This window comes from Gordionus sp. m RMFG-2023, chromosome 2 (genome assembly GCF_954871325.1).
Source record: "Gordionus sp. m RMFG-2023 chromosome 2, tfGorSpeb1-WG-v2, whole genome shotgun sequence".
NCBI classification, from domain to species: domain Eukaryota; kingdom Metazoa; phylum Nematomorpha; class Gordioida; order Chordodea; family Parachordodidae; genus Gordionus; species Gordionus sp. m RMFG-2023.
The window spans coordinates 58,121,713-58,148,341 of record NC_088776.1 but is presented as its reverse complement, the minus strand read 5'-3'; the positions used below and the strand labels follow the sequence as shown (position 1 = coordinate 58,148,341).

At 26.9% G+C, this 26,629-nt stretch overlaps 1 protein-coding gene across 1 annotated transcript in view; it reads right to left on the bottom strand.

The window, feature by feature from the left end:
- Positions 1-19,071, bottom strand: part of LOC135925166 (ecdysone receptor-like) — a 37,128-nt gene extending 18,057 nt beyond the window's left edge. Inside the window, exon 1 of the mRNA XM_065460379.1 lies at positions 18,509-19,071. Within this exon, the coding sequence (XP_065316451.1) occupies positions 18,509-18,962 (454 nt within the window). The 5' untranslated portion in view covers positions 18,963-19,071. The remainder of the gene's footprint in view (positions 1-18,508) is intronic.
- Positions 19,072-26,629: the final 7,558 nt, after the last annotated feature.

Sequence of the window (26,629 nt, the reverse complement as noted above, 5' to 3'; positions counted from 1 at the left end):
GAGTAGTGATGCTAATGGGCTCGATATGAGGTGATTTTTAAAAAGGTTGTACTCATAGATGGCACAAAAGTTTAGACATATATATATCTATTAGCGAAATTTCGAGGCAATCTTTTTTGGGATAAAATACTGAGTTAGCCGATTTTAAGAATCTGCTCAAATCGAGCAGTTTTAACAACATTAGTTTTTGAGGGAATTTGAAATGATCAATTTACAAATAAATCAAATGAGTTAATAAATATTCCAATATTTTATTGGAACAAATATTTTATTAAATTTTGGATTCTAATCAATCCACCCACAGTATGCAGAATTTTAATAATGTAATATATCTAAATTCGATACATTATTTAAAAGTATCTGTAAGGTATTTTTAAAAAAAAATTGGGGTATTTTCAAATTTGTTGGAGATGTTTATGTAGTAGAAAAAAATAATCTAAGGTCAATTTAATATCAATAAACTGATAATTTCCATTTTATTTGCAATTTAAATATAAAAGCTTGTATAAATTGCTACCTTCCTTTTTTTAAAAAAAAAGGAAGGTGTTTTGGCTTAAGTAAAAATACAATAAGATTAAAATATTTTACAAAATTTAATGTTTTTATCAAATAATGGGGAAAATATTTTTTAAGGACCTGAGCTCAGCGTCTACGAAAACCTTAAATATTAATTAACAAATATAAAATCTTACTTTTTTTTGTTTATTGAAAGAAGAAAAAAAAATTAAACCCGAAATTATAAAATAATATTTACCTCAATAAATTTGGAGTGACGTGAGGAAATTGCCGAATAGTTAAAATTTACCCGCGAGGCGGGATAAAAAACCGACCCATTTTAGAACTCTAATATTAAATATGCGCGGGTGACTAGGTTACAGCGTCGTTAAAATCATATGGTTGACAGTTGACAACGAATTATTTTATTGAGAAAATTTGCGTAATTTCAAACTACTCGCAATCAAGTCCTTTAAATCATAATTATCAAATCGGCCGATATTTAGTGTTTAAAAAAATAAGGGTAGATACCAATGACATAATAATAATAACTAGACTGACGATGCATTCATAATAATGCGTTAGTGTAGCGGTACAAATCAGCTGGACCCGCCATTTTGGTAACCCATATAGTAATTATTCTCATGTTAAAAACTACTATTAATAACTTGCTTCCTTATTATCACGATGACCAGGCAATTCTTTAATAAAGTTTGCGTCAGACATATTGGCCTCTTGTTTAAAATTTTTAATAATGATATGGGTAATCAAGATGGCATTCCCAGCTGTTTTCATTGATGTACACTTTTAATAAATGCATAGTCAGTCTAGGAGATACTCTAAAAAATTTATAAGATTCACTATTTTTATTGTTTTGGGTTATTTTATGAATTATTATATTAATTTTTTCCCACTTTTTAGATTTCGCCTTTTCGGGTAGTAAAACTCCTTCACTGACTCTTTCCATTTTATATTTATTCATTTTCATACAGTTCATTTTAATTTAATTTTTTAGTGATATTGGCTTTAACTTTATGAGTCCATTGTAGTTTTGGTCTTCCTCTCTTACGTTTACCCATCACCTTTTAAACTCTTAGCCTTCCTATTATCGTTTTTAGGCCCACTCATCGCATCCTAAGTCTGTTCACCATTTTTAATGAGTAAACTATCTTTAAGCTTCCCAAAATATTTGTCATAATAATATATAAAAGGTACCAAAAATGAAAGTTATTTGTAATATTTAGGCTAAAAATTGGATAATTTTTTAGTCGCTTTTCGAAAATGGCTACCTAAATATTTTTGCCAAAAATAAATTACCCAGGTTTAAAGATTTGGCTCATAGATCACAGATTTATTGGCGAAATTTCAAGGCTCAGGCAATAATATTTTGGCTAAAATCTTAATCGGTTAAATCTCGAGTTTAATAACACTACATTCAGCCACAAAAATTGCACATGTTTGGAATGAGATGATCCACTTTTAGAATTTAAAAAAAACAATCATTCGTGAAGGTTAGTTGGGTTTTTTCTTCGGATTGGAAAAGAAAAGTAATCATATTTATACCATTGGTTCAAAGATAGATGATAAAATAAAAAACTAATATCGGATCGGTTATATAATATCCGAAAATATGAAATCGGCTAAAAATTTGTGGATCGGCAAAACCCTAAATTAATTTTGATAAATTTAACGAGTAACTCGAATTTGCTTGCTTTTTCTTAAAAAAGAATATGGCGAGCCCCTGAAATCAGTAACTTGTTAATGAGGTAATTTGTAACTGTAAAACAGCGTTCGCGAAAAAGGTTTGCTGAATTAATAGCTGGATGTCAAATTTTCTAGTCTCTAATTTCCCTTACCTTAAATATTTCAGTCTAATAAAGTTAAATATAATATATAAATTAGAAATCTGCACGGGCCGGGCCTATTTTTTTTTCAAAAAATTCGGGCCGGGTCGGGCCTTGAAAATTTTTTTTAAATATATCCAAATTTATCAAATTTATGTTGAATTTTTTGTGTAAAATAAAAATATTTGATTTAATTTAGAGAAACTATACGCCATATAACATATATCTTTTATTTTGAGTAATTATAAAAATTAATTTCTATATTTAAATATATTAGGGTCGGGCTTGAAAAATTAGACTTGATGCAGATCATTAATATCAATAACGATGATAACTACATACACCTATCTGTTATTAATTTAATAAATGCTTAATAAATTATACTTTAAAAAAAAATCTATAAAAATAATTGTTATTAATATTAATGACACATTTTGGCCGCAATTTTAGGATTGGATTTTTTATTATTTTAAAAAATATATATATTTCCATTTAGATTTCTTATATTAATATTTTATATTAACCTTGGAGATGATACAAATGGTTTCCTTACCCTTCGCAATAAAAAATTTCAATTTCTGAAATATGTAAAAAGCAAAAAAAGTGTGTACTTAAATGTCAACATATATAATAGTCGATAGTGGATTTTATATGACGTCAATTACCAGTGTTTTAGATCGAATTATTAATAATGTATTTGATTATCTCCCAAAAAATTTTTACTACGTGATAAATGAAAAATTGAATTCTGGGCTCTGAATGGAGAGGATGAGTAATTTTATTCTATAAAAAAAATCATTACCTTTTTTTGGCACCATTATCTAACAAATTTTTTTTTTCAAATTATGATGGATCACCCTTGAAAATGAAATTTATAATAAGATTTATTAGTCTGTAAAAGGATTATTTTCTCTGATCGCGCCTCGGTTATTATTGAAATTTATTTTTTCATAACTGTCTCCCTTCTCCTTAAAATATGCGATAGCGAATAGGGATTCGTTTAATGCAGCTTGTTAATTATTAAAACGTTGGGAATTCCGGTCGAACGGGCTAGTTATAACCTAAATGGGATGGTTGGGCTCTAAAAGACATTCAGGGATTGAATCCGTCTGACAGAACTTTTTCTCTCAGATCGGGGTTTTATATTAAATCCGGGTTTGGAAGGAATAAATCAATACTCAGGTCAAAATTCGACCTTGGCAGGTTTCTGATTATAAGGCATAGACGAATGCCCAATATTTCGATATCTTAGTCAGCAAACTAAATACAGATATTCTATTAGCATCATTAGTTGTATCAGAAGTTAAATATCATACCAAGGTGTTCTAGCCGCGCTTGAGAAATTTAGTGCAGTCACAAAAATAATAGTTATAAATTATACATAGTTTTAAATATATTATACACACCTATCACTTTAAAATATGGGAATTCTTCGAAATGAAATACAACTACTAAGCAGACGATAAAATTTTAATGTGGCAACGCCTGAAATATCAAAAAATAATAATTTGTAAATGATATTTTGTAGTGCTCTATTTTTGGCTGATAATCTTTAAACATTATGCGTTCGGCATGGCTTTTGCCTGCTTAGCTAATAACAATTAACTACTTCCACTAGGAGAATTTGAGGTCAGCGCATTTGTGTAAAAACTGAGCTGGGTTTGAAATTTGCAAACCTTTTTTTATAGATTAGAATTAATTATGCAAATTTTTGTATTTTTCCTTCCTAAGAATTATTACGCGCTAAGGCTAGAGAACTTTCCTTAAAAATATATAATGGGCTGAGGCTGAAAAACCTTTCCAAACAATTTTTAACGAGCCCGGTCTGACATATCTCTAAAAATGAAATAGATTTTAATATAAATTCATTTCTATCATAAAATAATTATTGAATTTAGATAAGACGTGCCCAAAATATCAAAAAAAATTATTAACTTTTTTAAGGCAGTGGCGTATTCTTGAGTTGTATAAAATTCTTTCTACCAGATTTGAATTTCAAATTTAAAAAATTTAAATTAATAATTATTTTTTAAAATAAATCAATGATTTCCAATATTCTCTGGGATATTTAAGTAGGAAAATCAGTCAGAAATTTTTACCTAATCCATAAACATTGCGTTTTATATTTCTAATTTTTTCTACTAAATAATATCAAACTTTCATGACTCCAAAAACCCAACAGGGATTCCGGCTAAAAGATTTTCCTTTCTTTCTAATAAGATCCTAACAGCTCCTATTTAATAATTTTCTAAAAAATTGCAAGTTTTAAAATTTGACCTTTTACTCCTCAATAATCATGTGACATCCTACTGTACATTCGTACATCATATAACATTTAACAATAAACTTAAAATCAAAGTATTGTTATTTTTTTTGTTTTGTTTAGTGTACACAAAACATAATGCTATTGTCCAGTGAAATAATAATAATTGCGTAAAAATTTTTTAACGTCACCACTATAGTCCTAATTTTTATTTATAGTGTAAGGAAAGTAACGAATATTCAAATCAGGAACAATTTTTTAGCGACTGTAAGTAATCCAATCATTAAAGATTATTGTTTAAATTTTAAGAATTCTATCTCCAAATCCGATCCAATAAATGATGACCCCCTTTGGTCAGCTGACGGAAAGTTTTTTTTCCCCCTCTATCTCTCTCATTAAAAAAGGAGAATTAGATAACTGTTTTTGTCATAATAAAATGTTTATTATATATTTATTTATATTTAAAAGCCTAATTATTTTATGTATATATAAATAAATAAAAAGTACTTAACTTACAATTTTATTTAATAACAATAAAAAACATGACAAAATAAATATATAAAAAAATATTAAAGAAAGATGGAGGAGGACAAATAAAATAAATATAGTATTATATTAAATAATATATAACAAAAAAAGTAGCAGTTGTAATACAAAATAATTTCGTTTGAGTGTCATTGTCACGTTAAACAAAAAACACGTATAAAATGTTATTTTATTATTTATAAAAAGAGTTATGTAATGTTGTAATGTCTATTAAAAAAAATTTATATCCTTTATATTTATTTTAGCTTGTCGCGGTAATGTCGAATTTTAAAGAAAGAAAGAAAAGAGTACATGGCCAAAATAGAGTTGACATCATAAAAGTCGGAGACCGTAAAATTAAAATTAATTTTTTGAAAAATAAATATTTTTGGTAAAATTCGGGCAGGGGCTTAAATGTCTCTGATATAAAAAGTTTATACATTGGTGGTTTAAGAGATTTTCAGCATATTTATCACTAGCTCCTGAGACCAAAAATTCCGTTATCATTATCTAGCCTGCTGGGTTGTAAAATGAAAAAAAAATATCTAGACGCACCTAAATCTCTCTTTTTTCAGGTCTAAAAACTTTGAAGGGTAATGAGAAAGTATCTACTTCAAAACGTCGTTAAGTCGAGCGAAGTTTAAACCGTACTTTAATTTCTCAAAAAGAGAGATTGCATGCAATGCGGGTTATCAAGTGTAAGGAACCAAAAAAAAAATTTTGCTAAACTTCCGATAAGGGCCGATTTTTTAAAAATGACCCGATTTAGATTTTAGAAAAAAAATAAAATGTTGTGAGACCTCGAGATTTTGAAAAATAAAGATTCTAAACTTTTCTGCCATCTGTTAGCAAAATCTCTAAACTTACACAAATATCGTTATGGCTATTTAATCGGGGTTAGTTTGAGCCCTACAAACATGTGTTGTCAAAAAAAGTATTTGTTATCTCTTAGATGTCGTTCAAATTTCACAAGTAGTATTCGTGTCGTAATCATTTTTAAAATTATTTTTATATAATAAATAAAATATATATTTATTTATTTTCGCAACAAAAAAAAAAATAGAAGCCATTGTGTAACATAAAAATGATCAGTGTAAAAAAAGTTTCATAAAGTTATATTATATAGAATACGATTGTTTAACGCAAAAATTAAAAAGGATAATTGTATATTTTACAATTTTAATACAAAAAAAAATATATAACCATAAACTTGTTTTAGTTTGTCAAAAAAATCCCTTTTTTTTGGTATCAAGATGTGACACATATAATTTTATTTTAGTTTTATCTGTTTGTTGTTTTTAGGAGTGAGTAGGACATGGGAATAAAATATGTAGGGTAAAATATCAGAAACGAAAAGTTTTCTTTCTATCCCCTTCGCTATAAATATAAACTAAACAGCCAATTTTTATTAGATTCTACCCAGGGTGCATGATAGATCGCGTACGACAATGATATAAACCAGATCAGAGAAGCTTAATTCTTAGAACTGTGATAAATAATTGTCGAGATTATTTCAATTTTATCTTTCGCAAGTTTTGGCCAAGTTTCCCGAATTCTGTGTTGCTCGGAACAGGGAACCGGGCTCGTTTGTGATTTTATCTCTAAACTATACTTGAAAAAATTGGATTTAGTAGCCATATATGTCTAACGAATCGCATTTATTTTAGAAAAAAATTATCCTGTACAAAAATACTCTAATTTTAGAAATTAGTTTAAATGAATCTTCCTCCTTTTTAAGCGTTTAATCTTCTTTTTTTAAAAAAAAAATGGGGAAATTTTGGTCCAGATTCAATCTGTAATTCCATTCATTTATAATGTCTTCCCTACAAATTAAATAATATTTTCAAGCGTGCTAGCTAATAGGAGAATCATATCTTCCCAAATCTCTTATTATAACTCATCTACTATCCTTACCAAATATATTTTATTCGGTGCTGTAAAGTATCAGGAAGGGGTGTATATAATGAAAATACTTGGAACTTACAAATCTCATAAGCGCAAAAAATATATTTTATTATTTTATAATAAATTTTTTGAAATAATAAGTTTTTAAAGAACAAATTCATTTATTTTATCTTTTCCAAAAAGTCGCAGACAAAATGTGATAATATAGCAATTTATCCGAGCTTTTGAAGACGCAGACAAATTAGGAATGATTCATTCATATCAATTAACTGATTGTATCATTTGAATATTAAGTTGTATAATATACGATAATATAGTTAATAAATAGAATTTTGTCAGACAATGATAAAACAGAGCAAAAACATGGGAAATTTTTTTTTGGCGTATAATTTTTATTCTTTAAAATTATTAAATAATTAATAGAAATAGATAGCAAAAGGTAATACGTTAATGTTACAAAAAAAAAATTTTTCTCGATTATCATTTTATGTTTTTTCGTAAACACTTACGAAAATTAAATTATTATAACGGTACTTTGGTAGAAATTAATGTTTTTAAAGATTCCTTCATTTCGCTCACGGCATGACGCGTAAAAAAAAAGGTTGAGATATTTATGGTAGGGAAGAGGTGCTTTTAAAAAATTCGGATTGTAAGAATATTCCTTCTTGAAGAGATATTGTTAGTTTTTTTATTCGTAAAAAAAACAAGTAATAAGAAACTGTTTTTTTAAGTGCCGCTAAATGTCTTTTTAAAATAACTATATTTATAAAAAAATGAAGGCGGTTAAAATTTTGAATCCTGGAAATAAAGTTCAATAAAAATTCCGTCACCCAACTGGATTATTGCAGCTAGCTAGAGTCGGATCCCGATTTTTAGAGCATCTGTGACTTAACAGCTTCCAATCTAGCATCTGTATGTAAATCATAATTTGCTGGATTGGATTTCATGATGGCACAAATTAAAATGGATGTATGGAGTTGTCGCTTGCCAAATCGATCAAAAAAACATGATTTTCGGCAGATCCCCTTCAATTTTTACGAAATTTAGCATACCTAATATAATACTTTTTGGAGATATCGGGTGTTAGTTTTCATCTAATCAATTATTGATTAAAAATCACGCGATAGTAATAATTAATTTAGTATCCAAATTGTAAGTTTTGTTTATCATATCTTTTTGATGATTGCAAAAAAATATCGTGCTAATCATTGTTGAATTCTGATTGAATGATATGTAATTTGTACTTCTTTTGTTCACCAAGTAGTTAATAAAAAAATATATATAATACTAAAATAGCCTTTCTTTGTCACCGTTTATAACAATTTGAAACGTAGACTTTCTACTTGTGTATATAAGAAAATAAATCTTTAAATAAAAAAAAAAATTCAAAATCGATTGAAAAATGTTGATCAAAAACCATTTTAAGATAATTTAATTACCTAAATAAAAAAAAAATTAGTAATTATTTAAGCGATAAAATAAAATGCGCCATCTTTATTATAAAAAAATATTAATCGATTTTAAGTCGTAGAAACTCCTCATTTTTTGTACCTATAGTCATTTATAACATTTGTAAAAATAATGTTTATTAAACAAATTTTTTTCCTTTAAGGAAGATATTAAATTTGATTCTAGGCAAAAGGTGCCAAAAAATTATAGGCTTTTTTCAAAAAATTATTAAATATCAGCAATTTTATAATTGCAAATTTTTTTAAAAAATTATCATTAATAAATGAAAACCTATAGTAAATAAAAAGGGTAATTATTTATGCTTTTCCTCCTAGCATCTCCTTTAACCATTTCATGCACAGAAAAAAAATATGTCATATTTATTTGTTATGACGTATTTTTTTCAAGATTTTTTCTAAAGATGGAATATATAAACCAATTGTTCATTTCATAAGCAATCTTTTTGAAGCTGTAAAAAAAAAACATTTTTATAAAAAAATCTTAAAGGTGGGAGATGAGATTTTGCATTATCATACAAAAAGGGGTTATATTTTGTCCTAGCGTGAATGAAAAGGTTAAAGAAGTAGAGGGCTAAATTGTTTGTCAACGCATAGTACACTAAAAATCGAATGAAAACCCTACTATTTTTAATGAAATATTGATGGAAGGGAAGTCCGTCTCTATCTCCACAATGAATCAATCCATGACTTTCTAAAGAGTGGGGAGGGGGTGTACGAATCAATAGTGGCATTGAAGTATCCGGTGGAATACCTATTAGTTAGCATAAATTGTAATCGGTGGGTGGGAGGGGGAGTTCTAAGCGTCATTGACATAGGGAACCAGCCGTAACACAAAAGGATAAATTGTCATTTTTTAAAAAAAATATTAAGAACGATATTTAACAATTAATCGTAATAAAGTTAAAACCATGAAAGTTAAGCAAATTTATTTTTTAGTCTACTCATCATAAATTTAAAAGTTTGAACTTTAAATATTGTAATAATACCAATTTGTTATTTCCACCCCACCCCTTCTTTTAGATAATATATTTTTAACAAACAAAACATCAGTTCAAATAGGTATTATAAACAGATCTAATTATATGAGATAATAATTTGATTTTACTATGTGTACATAGTTTTAAACACTTTAGCATCATGTATGTATCTAAATTTTATTTCGGATCGGGCCGAATTTCGTTTTTTTTTAAATATCAGCTATCAACCGATATGGTTAAATTTACCGAAGTAATCCGATAAATGACGTCTTAATTTAAATTTCTTTAAAATTTATTAATATTTAAGAAAATATATTTATATATAAATTAAGAAGTGATAACTTTTTTTAAAAAAACTTAAATAATTAAATATATTAATTTATTTTTAAAACTTAAAACTGACAATTTATTTTGATCATGGATAGATTAGAATGGAATTCTAATTTCTCTACCTGATAGAAAGACTTTTGGAACAAAAAAAAGATTAAAAACAATACGCCGTAATAAAATGATTTATCAATGTTTACATATTTTTACAATGATAAATACAACTGAATAAATATAAAAGCCTATTAAATTTCATTAAAATTTGATAGATAATAGTAAATATTTTTTTTAAAACGATTAAATGTTATGGTATAATAAAGATTAAATATCGAATCGGATCGGATCGGCCTCCAAAAAGTGGTATCGGTATACCCCTAATTTAAGCGCAAGGTTCTAATTACCTATAGTAAATTATTCGAAATTTGCGAATAACAAATTATTCGCCAAGTTTAAAAAATTTGACGAATAGTTCATTTAAATTATTCGTATTCATTTGATAATAATTATAGGTTATTTATTTAAAAAAATTAATACCATTCTATAATCAAGTATTTTATTTTATTTTTATTGGCATCTAGCAAAATTAATTAATTTTTTTTTTGATTATGATAGTGAAGGTGACTGCTTGTTTAAAATATTTTCTAAAAACAAATTAAAAACAAAATGTGAATTGCAAGATTACGTAATCGGTAGAGGAAATAATATTAAATGGCGGGGCTCTTACACATCCAATTTTATTTCTATAGACGTTGATTACCGAAAATAGCGTGTCTTTTCTATATTTGGGTAATTTTACTATATTTTTAGCCATTTATGCCAATTTTAAGCCGGCTAAAAAAATCGGCTAAATCAAATTTTAGCCGAAAACTGTCACTTTGGCTTCGGGATTTTTCCTAAAAAGAGAGTAGCTCAAATTATAAAGAAAATAATATACATTAAGAACGCCTTAACGGCTTTTTCCCGGCAAGGGCTAGAAGATTGAGCCGACATTTAACCAATACCAAACTATAACCTTTTTCTAAAAAGGCAAATCAGAAAAAACTTTACAAATTTATTTTAAAATTACAATTAATTATTGTCCTTATTATTACGGTATATAAAGGTTTGATTAATAAATTTTGCAAAATTTTTAAAAAAATGTTTGAGCAACAAATATAATAATTTAAAAAATCAAAATATTCGTTATTCATATAAAAGCGAATACCAAATTATTCGTATTTGATTATCTAATTACCCCATGATTGGCATAGACAATCGTGGTTAAACGAGGAAAATACGTTTTACCTTTCTTTGTCGAAATTCGCACATGAGATGAGAAACGCGAAATACTAAGAATATGTAGTATAAAAAATCTCAAAGATAATATTGATAAGTTTTTAGGATTTTATATTTAAAAAATCGCGAATTATTTAAAAACTCCTTTTCGAAGGAACGGGAAGAACCATCTAAATTCCCTATTTCTGCCACGACTATTCTTTTCCCTTTTCTAGTCACACATCTTCGTTATCTCATCAAGAGGCGCCATTTTTAATGGCGCTATACTTAGTCAGCACGAGAAACCTTTGATATTATAGTGTAGTGCATCAGACATTAAAAAAAAATAATATATTAAATATATATTATATCATTTTTAATTTATCATATCATTTTATATATATATATTTTTTTTTGCACATAATATCTCTTCTATGTTTTATAAGAAGTCTGGCTAGGCCGATAAAGAAAAAAAAATTTTTTAACAAAGATTATCAGATATTTATACAAAAATTTTGATGGGCGAAAAATATTAATAAAAAATATCCTGATTTTTTTTTTAAACGCGAGAAGATTTTGATTTTAAAAAACAAGGTTAGATAAGAACTGCAGTTTTTGAGAGAATATTTCGTGCAGTGGGGAGAGGGGTTGTAAGTCTTGGTTCGTTCAATAAAGTATTCCAAAAAAATGGTAAATGATAGGGTAGGGCTTAAGCTGCAGATCCGAAAGGAAAGGCTAATTTCTCGAGACCGTATAGATGAGAACGTACGACAGCTAGACAGCCTAATCGAATTCAGTCCGCTAGAAAAATAGTACTCTCCAAAAAAAAATTATCTTATAAAAACCTAAATTTTTATTTTTACACTACATCATCTATTTTTTTATTCTCAAATAGTATTTTGGATAACCCCCTCCCCCCATCCCAAAACGTAATTAGGGTTAATAAACATCTTCATATAATCTTTCGACCTCGGATTCATCGATCATCAACTATGCCATTCCATGATTGTTTGTAAATCCATTGTAACTCATATATTCAGAAACCCGTGGGTCCAACATCAAAGGGGAGTTAAATCCTTAAGAATATTATCTTTTATTGATCTTAGCGAGTTTAATTTAATTGAACCAACTAGGATCCAATATTTTTTTAAATTATCAACTGAAGAAATGACGCCCATCAATTATTCATATTCGTTAGGGGTATATCCGATACCATGTTTGAAATCCGATCCAACCCGATGTTAAATTGATATCGGCCTATCACCGATCCAATCAGATATCATATCTGATTTTATATTCTGTGAACATAGTGATCGTTTTAATTTTTAATGCATACAATCTACTCAATATACTAAAATGACCCAATTTCAAAAAACTGGGCAACATCGTAAAATAACCAAATTTCAGTCAAAAAAAATGTGAAAACCCCGGCATCCCCGGAAAATTTAAAACCGGTCCCAACTCATGAACGGATAACCGAGTACACCTGCTGCGGGGTTTATAATATGTAATATTATAAGATTGTTTTATATACTCAATTTTATTTTCGTAAAATAAATTACACATTTTTTAATATAAACTGGCTAAAATCGATTTTTTAAATTTTTTTCCTCCCCTTCTTAGATTCAAGAAAATTTTTATTGATAAATAAAAAAAATTTTTATATAGGTTAAAAAAAATTTTTTTTTGCGAAATGGAACAATAAATATATATATATTTATTTATTTTATTGTGAAATAGGGGAATGGGATGATTAAAGAAAAATCATATTACGACTAATTATATTTTTAAGGGCATATAATCATTATAAAATTTCATGATTAATTGTCGGTATGTGCATATTGGAATGATTATTTTGAGAGAATAATGAATATCATTTTCGCCAAAAATTTAAATACGAGTTAATTTATAATTTACACATTTTTACTTTACTCTACTCTCCTCTTAGTCTAAAAAAAAATAAAGGTAGATTATAGGGGGTACTGAATATCGGATGATTCATCCGAAATATCGACCCGGCACACCAGCTGATATAATATCATCCCCACTCCATATAAATATTCGAACCGATTCAGCATGGGGCATATCCCCTACATATTTTGGTTATTACCATTTACTCCCCTCCTTCAGTTAATAACTTCAATCTTAAGTAGACTGCGCTGCCCTGCGATTTCCTTCAACTTTTAACCTTTTGGTAAGTTGCTTACAAATTTAAAGCATTTTCTGTTTTTTAATTTATTTCACGTAAATGTTTTATATATGGCAAAGTGAAAATTGTTGAGAGTATTCTTTTTGGGTTAAAAAAAGGCAAAATTATGATGATGGTACCACAGTTGGATTTAGAAAAAAGCATGATCCTCACTGGATTCAAACCTAGAACTATGGTTGTGATACACGCACTGAACCGACTTATAAGCTACTAAAAAAACATCGATTTTTTTTGTATGTTATCTAAATCATTACCCCTTTTTCACATTTCTTTAACAAAAAAAAACACCGCTTCAAACATCAAAAACGTTGCCCTTCGATTTGTATGCAAGTACTATAAGAATCATTTATATTTTTTTCTGTTTTCCCTTTTTCCTTTCTTTCCATCTCACCTTTTCTTTAATTTCATTCTCTTCTTATTTTTCCATTTTTTCTAATTATTTTGATAAATCGTAAACCTAATTATTATTTATTTTTTTTTAAATTAAATTACAAATCAAAAATAAAATAAAATCCATAAAATATGAATTTGTTCTACATAACTTATTTTATGTTTAATTCGGATAAAAAAAATATATTTTTTGTATCGATTAATTTTTTTTTCGTAAATCAATAAAGAACTGGATTTTTTTAAAAAAATAAAAAAAACAACTGGAAAATAGCACACTGACTCTTATTCATATGAACACGTGCTAAAACGGCACGTGATCATAAACTATTGGAATCATAATTTTGTATCCCAAACAGATCTAATTCTAATTGATTCTCTTGTTCCCTTCTAATTAGTTCTCATGTTTCCCATTGGTATCTCCATCGGTTCTCGCTCTCACCTATGCCTTATAGCTAAGTAGGCATTTGTTGTATTAAGATGATATAATTTTAAATGTGGTGTATAGTTCCCATTAATATCTTTTTAAACTATCTTTTATCATATTTTCTTTTCTTCAAAATATCTGGAATAGTTTTCTCCAATGGGAGGCGAGCAGTGCAACGGATTAGGGACTCTTAGGGATTTAGTCATATGGATAATAACGCCCCGCGATATAACAAAAAAAGGTAGTAAATAAAATTATTAGTGTTCGGAAATTTTTTTTTATAGTTGGTATGGTAGATTTTAGTCGGCAAAATTTTAAAAATATTTCGGCCAGAGCATAGTTTGACTGGAAATTTTTTTTTGGAAATAACAGAAAATGATGTCTCCTCTTGTTTTAACAAAGAAATCTACAGAGGATCGAAATTTTAAACACAGCCTGGAATTTTCAAAATTACGTTATTTCTTTGGCTTGTATTATGCAAATTTTTCCAAGAGGAATTGAGAATATGAACAATAAATGAATATAACGCTGTATTATCACCGGATTAATTGACAAAAATTTTATGAGTTTGGCTCGGATTTTTCAACTTTATGTTATTTTAAAAATTCGTATCATTTTACGGTTCCTTCTGCCTGATCAATCTCATAGCCGGAAGGGATTCCGGGGCTGCAGACCCCAATGTTTTATCAAATTTAGAATTTATCTTTGATTAAGGGACAAAACCATTATTTATTTTTTTAAAAAAATCAGACAGGGCTCGGGCTCTAGATCTTGATAGTTCACTCAACACTAAATTGAAAGTAAATAAGTGTATAATTTATATATCATAATACGAAATTAATTTACTATAGAAATTAAAAAAAATATTTCAAATTCTTTTGTTCTCTCTTTCTCTCTCTTTTATTCGTTTCGTTTCTATTCTTTTCTTTCTTTTCTTTTATTCTCTTCTTTTTTTACATTTTCATTCCTTTCATATTTTTTTTCTAAGAATTCATTTACCTTTCAAAAAAAAATTGATATTCTGGAGGGCAATTGAATATAATACGAAGAAAGGGGTGGATGATATTTTTACGTATGGTTTTCTTTTTTTTTTTAAATGTTTCCGAACTAGTTTAGTAGAAGTCATTTTATACGTGTATATTGTTCAAAAACGCAGTTCAAAATTTCTAATAGCGGACCCAATCAGGCAAGAAGTAATATTCCCCGCTATATTCGATGCGAAAGGGCACGTATCTTTATAAAGAAACCAAACTGTTCTGCGGCGTCGTTAAATCATAAAATATTTCTCATCATTCAATACAAAAACAAAGCGTCTAAAATTACAAACACCCCTATGAGTTTCACCGAATTTTATAAAACTTTAAGAAAATTCCATTGACCCATCTGTATCTGGAATTAATAAGGAAAATAGATTATTTTTTTTAAAAAAAAAGACTAAAAAACAAACGGTACTGTTTTTTATATAAAATGTATTTATGACATCATTATAATATTAGAGAATCTATAGCACATACAAAAAAAAATTGTGAGTTTGGATGATTTAAAAAGACATGTTTAAACATTTTCTTGTCTACAAAAATTAAAATATTTGCATATGGATATGTGATGTGAAGGAATGCCATATAAAACTATTTTAAATAATATTAGAACTAATTACATAATTATGCCAAAAAATAATAATTCTTTGCTTTTTTTATAGCTTTTTATCGTAGATTTTTATCACGAAAGCAAAAACATGGCATTCCTATTTTTTTTTGACTACAGATAATATAGATTGGTCTTCATTAGATTTTGCTAAAAAAAAATTTATAAAAATATGAGAAAGCTTTTTTTCATTTGTTATAAATATACTCAAATCGAGCCGTTCAAACGCTATTGAGAATTCCTACCTCTGGAAATAGACTGAACGAGTTTGCCCTTCTTAATATATATAAGGAGTTAATACCCAGAATTGATAAAAATCATCAAAAAATTTGCTAGATAGAAGTAAACATTAGAATGTGGTTACCCTTTCCCGCCACATTAAGAAAATTTTTTAATAATCATCATTTATAATTCTGCAGTTTTCTAGTAAATCCTAAATTGGATGGCAAATCGACAAGCATAAAAATGGGTCATTTTTATAATACTTTTTGACCCTTTATATGTCTCCAAAAATATAAGAACTAGGGAGCAAAAATTATACCTGTTTTAGTTACGTGTAACCTTAGTTTGTAAACCAACTTCCACCCAAACTCCAAGGTCTCCTGCGAAAATAGTGATCGTTAATTAAGACTGAAAATAAAATTTAAAAGAAAAAATAATGATTTTTAAATTTTGAAAATTAACGTCATGCTAAAAAAAAATCAAAGGTGATCCGAATATGGGGTCACATGTAATTCGCCAGTCGGCCCAGCCCTCGATGATTCCCCAATTATAGTATAGTTGGTTAATTCGGCTCAACCTTCAGGCGCTTGCCGGAGAAAATCCTTTAACATTAAGGCATTCTAATTTATATTAGTTTCGCTGCTATCTTTTCAAGAAAAACCTCAAGCCCAAAAGTGAGGTTTAACCGATTTATCCGGCTAAAAATTGGCTTGAACGACTAAAAATATAGTAATTACTCAACTATATACCTATTAAACCGGTTTCACCCCGTGGTAGGAATGGAGGGAAGAGGAATTGATGTCATTTAACAATTTAAATATTGTGCATGATAAACGTATTATTTAGTATAATGTCATGTCATAAAATTAAGATTATAGTAGTTAATAATTTTTATTTGTAAAAAGAAATAAAAATAATTAATTAATTGGGTTAAAAAGATGGTAAGTATAAAAAAAATATATATATAAGAACCAAACTTTATCATTTTGCATTTTTTTCTCGGTGTCTAGAAAGAATATTTAAGGGGGGATTCTTTTGATACGTTTGTTATCGTATAAGCCACATAACAAAACCCCTTATGTGGGTGTGGGGATGTATGATACATATATTTTTTTTAAATATAAATGCTCCCCCCTCCACCAATTATTATAGTTCTTTTCTTTTCTTTTTTATTTATTGTTTATAATTAGATTTATATAAATTAGTTCCCTTAAGGATGGATGAATTTTATTATTGTCACACTTCCTTCTACTAATACAACGCACATATCCCACATTTGATTCTCTATGTTTAAAAAAAAAAATTCTTTTAATTGAATGAACTAGATAAATAAGGGGATAACATATATTTAATTTGATTTTTTTTATTAAAAAAAAAGATTAATTTATTGATTTAAAAATATAGTAAGTAAAAGATATAAAAATTATTGGAGTTTTGACTGATTTAAATCGACCAAAAAAAATTATTCCATTTCTTTATTCTCTTTATTCTATAAAGATTAAAATTTTCATCCCCCACCCCCACTTTCTACCTGTGGCATTTTAAGTGTAATTTTTTTGTTTCTTCTATTAAATACTAAAATTAAACTCATATTTAATATGGCAATTGTTTTTTTATTTGTAATTTAGTAGTTTTAGTATGGCAATTGACATTTATTAATTGGATAAAAGCGTTATACAATTTACAAAAAAAAAATTTTTTACCTTTTTTTTGTAAAAATTAGTAAATTATTTGATATTAGTTTTAGAAGAAAAAAAAATCAATAAATTTATATAGGAAATGTTTGCATGATTAATATAATGGTTATTGAATTAAAATGTAATAAGTGTTTTATATAATATAAAGTTAAGTGATATATTATTTAAATAATAATGCAATAAGATAGTAAAATATATTTTAAAAAATGAGCTAAAATGGGTTTAATAACATTGTAAACAATATAAAAATTGTAAAATGGGCAAATAACTTAATGTTTTATATATAAAATTATTATTATTAAATTTAAAAAATTGTAAACATGTTAAATTGATATAAAGCTTTTACTTTAAGTAATCTATAATTTTATAAATTAAAAGTATTTTTAGATAGGAATCTAATGGATATAATTATATACATCTTGTAGCAAAATCAATGGATTTAAACATGGCTCGAACTTAACAAAATGACCATCATTTTGTGAAATTGATATTTGGCAAAAATATCAAATTAATGTAATGTTTTCCTTTTTTGACAGGCAAGAGGTTCATTAATTGGAGTCTAAGCAAATTTTAAAACTGGTCTAGTTCAACCCTCTTTCTACTGAAAAATAAAAATATGTCTAAAATATTCTTAAAATTTTCAAAAAGTTTAAGCTTTAAAATGTTTCAAATTTGTCTTTGAAGCTAAAAAAAATGAGCTTTGTTAAATATAAAGGTTTAAAAAATGTTTATTTTAAAATTAAAATATAATTTAAATGCCTAATGGTATTAGTAATTAAATTATATTTTTAAATTTATATCTAGGTAATGATTATTAAGGGTTAATAAAAATTAGAAAGAAAGTCATATATAATAATTCTAACCTTTGCACCCTTCACAAGTAATTGCCTTATAATGGTACCCTGATGCTTTGTCACCACAAACTCTGCACAATTCATTTTTGAATTTATGAGAAGTTTGCCTTGTTCTCTTTGAGGTAGAATTTTTATTTCCTTTGTTATTCCCGACTGTGTTATTAATTATATTACCATTGTTATGTGATAATGGACTATTAAGATTAGATATGTTTACTAGTGATGTATTTTTGATAGAATTTAGTGTATTATTTATTCCATTTTGTAAAATATGATTGTGATTTAAATTATGAATATTAGTTGCAATGTCAGATATATTTAAATTCTCAGGGATGTTAGATAAGGGTGTGAGCATGGATGAAGCATTTGGTGAATGTATAGGCATCAAAGGAGATGACGATATATTAGAATATAAATTTAAATAATGCATATTTTGTTCCTGGTTTTGGTATAAATGAAACATAGTTTCATTCTCTTTAGATATACATGACTATATAAAATAATTTTGATCCCATAATTACTTTATAATTTAAATAAATTGCATAAAAATATAAACTCAATAAAAAATATTAATCATTTTTAAAATAAAAAAAATTAAAATTGATGGATGAGATAATATAAAATTATTTTTTCATATTTCATACGGATACATATTTTTTCGAAAACTAATAAGATAGATTTGTTAATACAATTGTATTTAAATTCAAAAAATATATATTGGTATTTTGTGGATATATTTAAATTACTTATTGTTTAAAGTAATGCAAATAGTGTAATAAATTGAGAGATAAGAAAATTAATAGATTAATTAGCATAATCTCAAATTATAAATTATAATTCTTATTATTATTGCTATTATTATTTATATAAATTGCATTGTTTAATTAATGATTATTATTATTATGATGGTTATAAATCAAACGATTATATCATGCCAATGCAAAAATAATCATCAATAGAGTCTAATCAATAATCAATATATTCCTACTCAAACAATCCTCCCATCATTTTTTAAACTATGGGCTATATGTGTGGCTATACGATTTACCAATATTTAAAGTTTTATTAATCTTACTTTTTCACAAAGGTAACAGATGTACCTTAGAGAACCATTTTTTATGCATTTTTCATTTAAGTTATTTTTGCTTTAAAATTAAGTAATGTTTATAATTTAGGCATAAGTAACTTAGAAAATTTCACTCTATAATTTATCTTACCTTAATTTCATGAATAGTATTTAAATTAATGTTATGAATTATCTTTTCGAATTCGGATAATGTCTTAAATCATATCTATCAATTATATTCCTACCATTATGTACAATAAAAAAAATTAAATTTATATCTTTTATTTTTTAAATTTTTTCTAAAATTGTATGTAATTATACTTGTTTTTTATATATTGATACATACATGCATATATGAGAGTACATCAAAAGTTTTTTTATTTAGTAATGATACGATATACAATTTTTAATTCAATATTATTTATATAAGATTTTATTATTGGTCTCTTCTTCCTTTCCTCCTCTTTTTATTTTATATCGTACCTATCAACTGGCATACATTTGATAAATCTCCTTTTATTTTATACCATACTTGTTAAAAATTCAATCTATGAAGTCTTCATATGATTATCTCTGCCACAACAATCACATCTACGTTCTTTTTGAATTTCCCATTTCTCAATATCGTTTATCAACACATTATTTTGCATTCTCTTTATTTAATTGGTATTTTCCAAGGTTATACTATATTATTTGCTATCTCCCATATTAAATTCTCAGTTAATAATAATTTCGATACTATATTATTACTCTTTACGCCTGCCACAAATCTAACTTGGAGTATCCTATTAAGATTTTCTCCATATTTGTAAGTTTTTGAGAGCCATTCTAATCTTACAATAAATTTATTATTGATTCATTTACTGATTACCCCGCTATTTGAAATTTAAATTGTTCATGAATTTATTTCGTTTTAACTTGATAATTCTTTTTACCAGATCAATTATTTCTGTATATTTTAATTGTCCAGGGATTTTAGGATAAACAAGATCGTAAATGGAGTTGTATACCTCCGGAACCATCATAGTCAGAAGTGTTGATTTATTTTACTTTTTGGTCTATAATATTATTCATCTATAAGTATTCATCAAATTATGAAAAATATGTATCAATTATAGATCTTGTAATACATTTAAATTTACAAGAGTGCGCTATATAAATCTTATTTAATCGCAATTAACATTATATTAATATTATATTAAATTTGAACATCATAATGATATTCTTGCACATACATTCACTTTCAAAATGAACAACTAACTTTTAATTTTATTCTGAACGGTAAAAAAAAATAAAATAATATAAAAACAATTAATTTTGTAATATGGAAAATCGAAACTAAATTTATACCCAAACAAACAATTACGTGATACATGATTTATAGTGTTTTTACCCTCTATCGTTGAAAATGCAACAGAGCTATGGTTGGTATTCCTTATTTCCATCTAAATGGAATTAATCAAGTTGTGTAAAAAAAATTAAAAATGAGAAGCTCTCTACCTATTAGTGGGGGCAAGCCGCACTTATTTGTATGCACAAAGTCTGAGATAAAATAAAAAGTGGGCAAAGCAATAGCCTATACCCGAGATTTTCAACTTAATTAAATTACTTTAAGGGTGAGAAGTGATTGATGTTAAATTTAAATTCCTCTATGTAACACTTAAATGAATTCTATCTATATTGAGGTTTGAAATATATATATCTTGATGATCTTGATTTACTATATGTAAATGTTAACATCAAACAAACAATTGATTTAATAATATGAAATTTATATTGATGAAATTTTTCTCTTGATTTAAGGTCTTTAATAGGTAGAGTAAGTTTTTGGTTTCTTCTATATTTTTGGTTATCACTACAAAGTCATCTGCATATGATATTACTTTATTTTCTAAGAGTTGCATCTCGTTTAACCCTAATCTATTAGAATAGCCGCGCCAAGTACATTTAATAATTTTATTCATTATGATGTTGAACAAAAGTGTTGATAGAGTACAACCTTGTTTTACACCTTTTTAATACTGAAGGAAGGGAATATTTTATTATTGATTTTAAAGCATGCAAGTAGGTTGGAGTAGTGATTTTTTAAAATGCAAATAATGTGGGTTCTATATCGCACTCTGACAGCGTTGCCCATAGAGCTTCATAATTATTACGGAAATCTACGATGATGAAGTATAAGGGTAATTAGTATCTGCAACATTTTTATATGATTATTTTAGGGCTAATATTGTCTCTTGTGTGTTTTTGTTTGGTTTATACGAACATATATTTGGGGAAAAGGTGGGGTGTGGATGATACAATTTTATTTTTTAAGAGGACCATAAAAATCTTTGAAATGCAGGATGTAAGAGATACAGCTTGGTAATCTGTATGGATTATTGTGGATCTTTGATTTTAGGCAAATTATATAGAAAGGATTTGTTCAATTCTACTGAAGTTTTTCCGCTTTCCCCTATTTTATTAAAGAAGGCTAATAGGAAGAAAGTTATTGTTACAGGTACTTATGTTTGCGGTATTATCAAGACCCGGAGCTTTGTTTTTCCTTATTCCTTGGACCACATTGGATATTTCATTAATGGAGAAGTCATTCGGGGGTGGGGAGTAATTTATGTTTATATTTGTGGGTGGAATTACTTTTGATGAGTCGAAGACCATCATATAATGATCAAGCCATACTGTAATTTGTTCGTCCTGGCTAATGATTACATTATCGTTCCTTAAAACTATACAGTTTTCTATAACTGTGAGGATTACAATATTTAAATTTTTTATTGGCGTAATAAATTCTATTTTCTTTCATATCTTTATCAATATAAAAGGGTTTATTTAAGATGTTGATCTGTCTATCGCTCCATAGTAATCTCTATATGGTTTTTCATAAGTGGCTATTAAAGTCTATTCGCTCTAAGTTGATTTATTTTTTCTAATGGATTCTGCTAGATCACCTTTAAAAAGTTTCTACCATTCTTCTACGGTTCTGTGCTCAGTGTCATTTATGAAGTTAGCTCTTTACCTGTTTAACGCCTGATCAAAATGTTTTTCGTCTTCAGGCGTTTGCAAATTAGTTAGTTTATGTGTAAAATTATTCAATTGGTTTGTACTTGGTCTAGTTGAGTTTTGGCTAATTATGTTGAAAAACTGATATATAATAGGAATTAATAAATTAAAATATTATATATTTGGTTATTTAATAGTGATATGTTTAAATTTTATATCACGCATTCATTAAATTATTTTATTTATTTTATTTTATTATTTTTTATACATGATACTTTTTATTTATTTAAAAAAATGATAAAACACTAAAATATTAAAACAAGTATATAAAAATATGTAAAATTACTAAATATTTAATATGGCCTCCTACAGTTGCATAGAAAATTTAAATTATAGGATCATCTGTTTGTATAAAATAAATAAATAAAATAAATAAATAAAATAAACAAATAAATAAATAAATACGTACCGATGACATGACGTACCGATGAAGTAGTGAGGACATCGGAAAATTATAATATAGAGATATATATATTATAATAGTGTTGTTAATCGGCTTAGCCGAGTCGGCTCGAACAGAGCTCACCCAAATTTTGGGTCGTTTTTTTCGACTCCAACTCAAAGTTTTGGTCGTTTTTTACGACTTCGACCAGAGTTCAAGCCGAAAAAAACGACTTTGACCCAAAATATGGGTCGTTTTTTTCGACTCCGACCCAAGTCCAAGCCAAAAAAAACGACTTCGGCCCAAAATATGGGTCGTTTTTTACGACTCCGACTCAAAATTTGGGTCGTATTTTTCGACTCAAACTTGAAATTTGGGTCGTATTTTTCGACTTAAACTTGAAGTTTGGGTCATATTTTTCGACTCAAACTTGAAGTTTGGGTCGTATTTTTCGACTAAAACTTGAAGTTTGGGTCATATTTTTTGACTCAAACTTGAAGTTTGGGTCGTAATTTTCGACTCCAACTCAAAGTTTGGGTCGTTTTTCTGACTCAGACTCAAACATCGGGTCGTTTTATTCAATCCGACCCAAAATATGGATCTTTTTTTTAAAGACGACTTAAAGTTAGGGTTGCTTTTTTTCACCCCTAACCCAATTATCTAGATCATTTTTTCGACCAAAAGTCAAATAACATTTAGTATATATTAATATTATAGGCGGGAAAGTTACTTAAAGCTTCTTTAAATTATAATGCTCTGATTAACTATTCATCATAGTTATATTTTAAAATTTTTAAGTGATGTACTATAGAAAAGTGCCATTTGTCATGATAATTATTTTTGAACTTTTTTAAATGAAATAGATAAAAATATATATTGTAGACATGTTAAATCAAAATTTCAGTGATGATGTACCATAGATAAGTGGTAATTGTCATAATCGCTATTTTTGAACTTTTTTGAGTTTTTTTAAAGCAAATTGCTAAAAATATATATTCTAAACATGTTAAATTAAAAATTCAGTGAGGATGTATCATAGATAGGTGACAATTGTCATAATCAATATTTTTGAACTTTTTTCAATTTTTTTAAAGCAAATAGCTAAAAATATATATTCTAAAAGGCTCTAAAAAGAGCCTAATTTAATAATGAATATGTACCTAAAAAGCAAGTATAATTGTGTTTAAAAATTTCTAGTTGAAGTTTTTGTTTAAGAAATAAAGATTCGCGATTTTCGTATGTTATGTTAAAAAAATTTTCGTGATAAAGTTTTTTTTTTTTAAAAAAAAAATATGTAGACGAATTTTGATCTTTAACTTATTTTACATCTATTCAAATTTGAACTTTTACTTTCATTTTACATTTGTTAACATTTTCTTATTAGATTATAATTATTTGCTAATTTTTGGTTTTGCAAAAAAAATATATATGAGATAAAGAAAAGGTTAATAAACGAGATGAATTATTATTAATAAAACATTATCTTAATTTTTGCAAAAACCTCATATATTTCTTAGTTATATTAGCTATAAGCATCCTGTGATCTGATACGTTTTATTTGTTGTTGTCTTAACATCGTTAAATCACCGGCGAATATTGGATATGAAGATATCAATTTGGGATATCAGGCGCGCTCTCACGAAAGTGCATGTGTTTATTAAAAAAAAAGGTATTTTAAATTTTCAATTCTTGTTTTCTCAGATATCAAGAAAATTCTTACTCTCATAGCTTAGGTTGTTGTAGGGTAGCATACCCAATGATATTGCTACTAACATATTTGGCTTCTTTGCCAATTTTTATGTTTTGATCACCTATTATTAAAATATAATATAAAATTTAGAGGAAAAGTCATTTTAAGCGAAGGTAGTACTATTAAAAATAGGAAATCAAATTATAAGATTTTTTTTTGGGATGACTTATTTGTATATGATTATATTGTGAGAAGATCAAAATGTAGCTAAATTTTATTTATTTTAAACAATTCTATAGCTTAGAAAATTATTTATGAGTTTGGATAAAGGAGGATATCAAAATTCCAAGTAATTATTAATAAAAGATTTATAGTGACGGATTAATCAAATTAAGCTAGAACACCGTCATATTACGTCCTATGGTTAGGAGTTTTGCGTCTTTAATATCCGATATCTTGCCAACTTTCTCTGGCAATGCAAACTATAATTATATTATACCTCTGTGAGCGGTGAAGAAGGAGAAATAATTCCAGGTATCGTAAGCTATATAATTCATTAATCGATTGAAGATCATGACAACAGGAAAATTGATTAATAAAATATGAAAAAAAACTCTTCCACGGGGAGCGAAACATTAGTTATTGAGTGACAATAAATATTCTTGTAATATTATAGATTCATTTTACTATTATTTACTAAATCAAATTTATATTGTCTTAAAAAAACATTTATTTAAATTTGACCATATATAATCGGTCAAATATCGGTCAATTGACCGAATCGTATTTTAACGATTTCATCATATGATGTCAAAATCTTATCATTTAAAAAAAACCGAAAAAAATAGATTTTAAACGCGAAACCAACTAAGGTTTTTTAAAAAAGAAGGTTTAAAGGCAATTTATTTTTATATTATATATCCCGCTATTCCCACAAGTCCTGATATGAACTAATTAATTTTAAAATCTGAAGAAATATTTAAAATAAAATCAAATGGTTAAATATGATTGCCAAAGGATAATTAATTAATCACAATTTGGAAATATAATAAATTCAATTTATAGCAAACCTATATAAGGAATTTTATAACGGAAAAAAAAACAGCCAAGATAAATATTAGCTCTTTATAAATTAAACGCTCATAATAGTGTTGTTTTTAGGTGAAGCGAATCGGCCTCTGAAAAGTATGGGGCCATCTTTATGAACTATAAAATACAAGAAAGGCCTGTTCATTTTTATTGTAGCTTGATGATCAGGAAGCATCCTTGGCATGATATGAGATACCACCACAGAAGAACCTTCGGAGCCCTCAGCGGTAATTTCCAATTTAACTTTATGATCTATTTTGCTAACGGACAATTTTGAATGTTTCACGATATTGTCCATACCATCCCTGAATAATAATACAAATTAATTTTCTCTTTCTATTAATTATCGTTTAGTATAAGAAGAAGAAAAAGATATCATATATAAATAATTGTAATAGATTACATTAGTGAAATGATTGTCTAATAAATAAATAGAGGAGTATGAATAAGCATAAGAAAAAAGGTCATTATCAATATATGAATGAAAGATTTGATTACTTTTTCCAACATTCAAGTTGTTTCGATAACATATCTAATATGGAGACCTCAAATTTCTCATCAATATTTGGCATGTAAAATGTTAAGGTAATGCTTTCTGCTTTAGCTATTCCATCAATAAGGTGCTCTGGGTGTTCATAGATTAATTTCTCAATCTCAAACAATTTGCTTTTTTCATCAGGTTTCACCAACACGAGCTTAAAATCTTGATTGTAATAATTTTTGACAAAGATTTGAGCATTTAGCGACCTGATCCTCTTTGTTAATAGTGCCATATTTTCACCGTATAACATTTTAATGCGTCTAGGACCAGATTCAGCAAAAAACGTCATATTTTTCATTTCC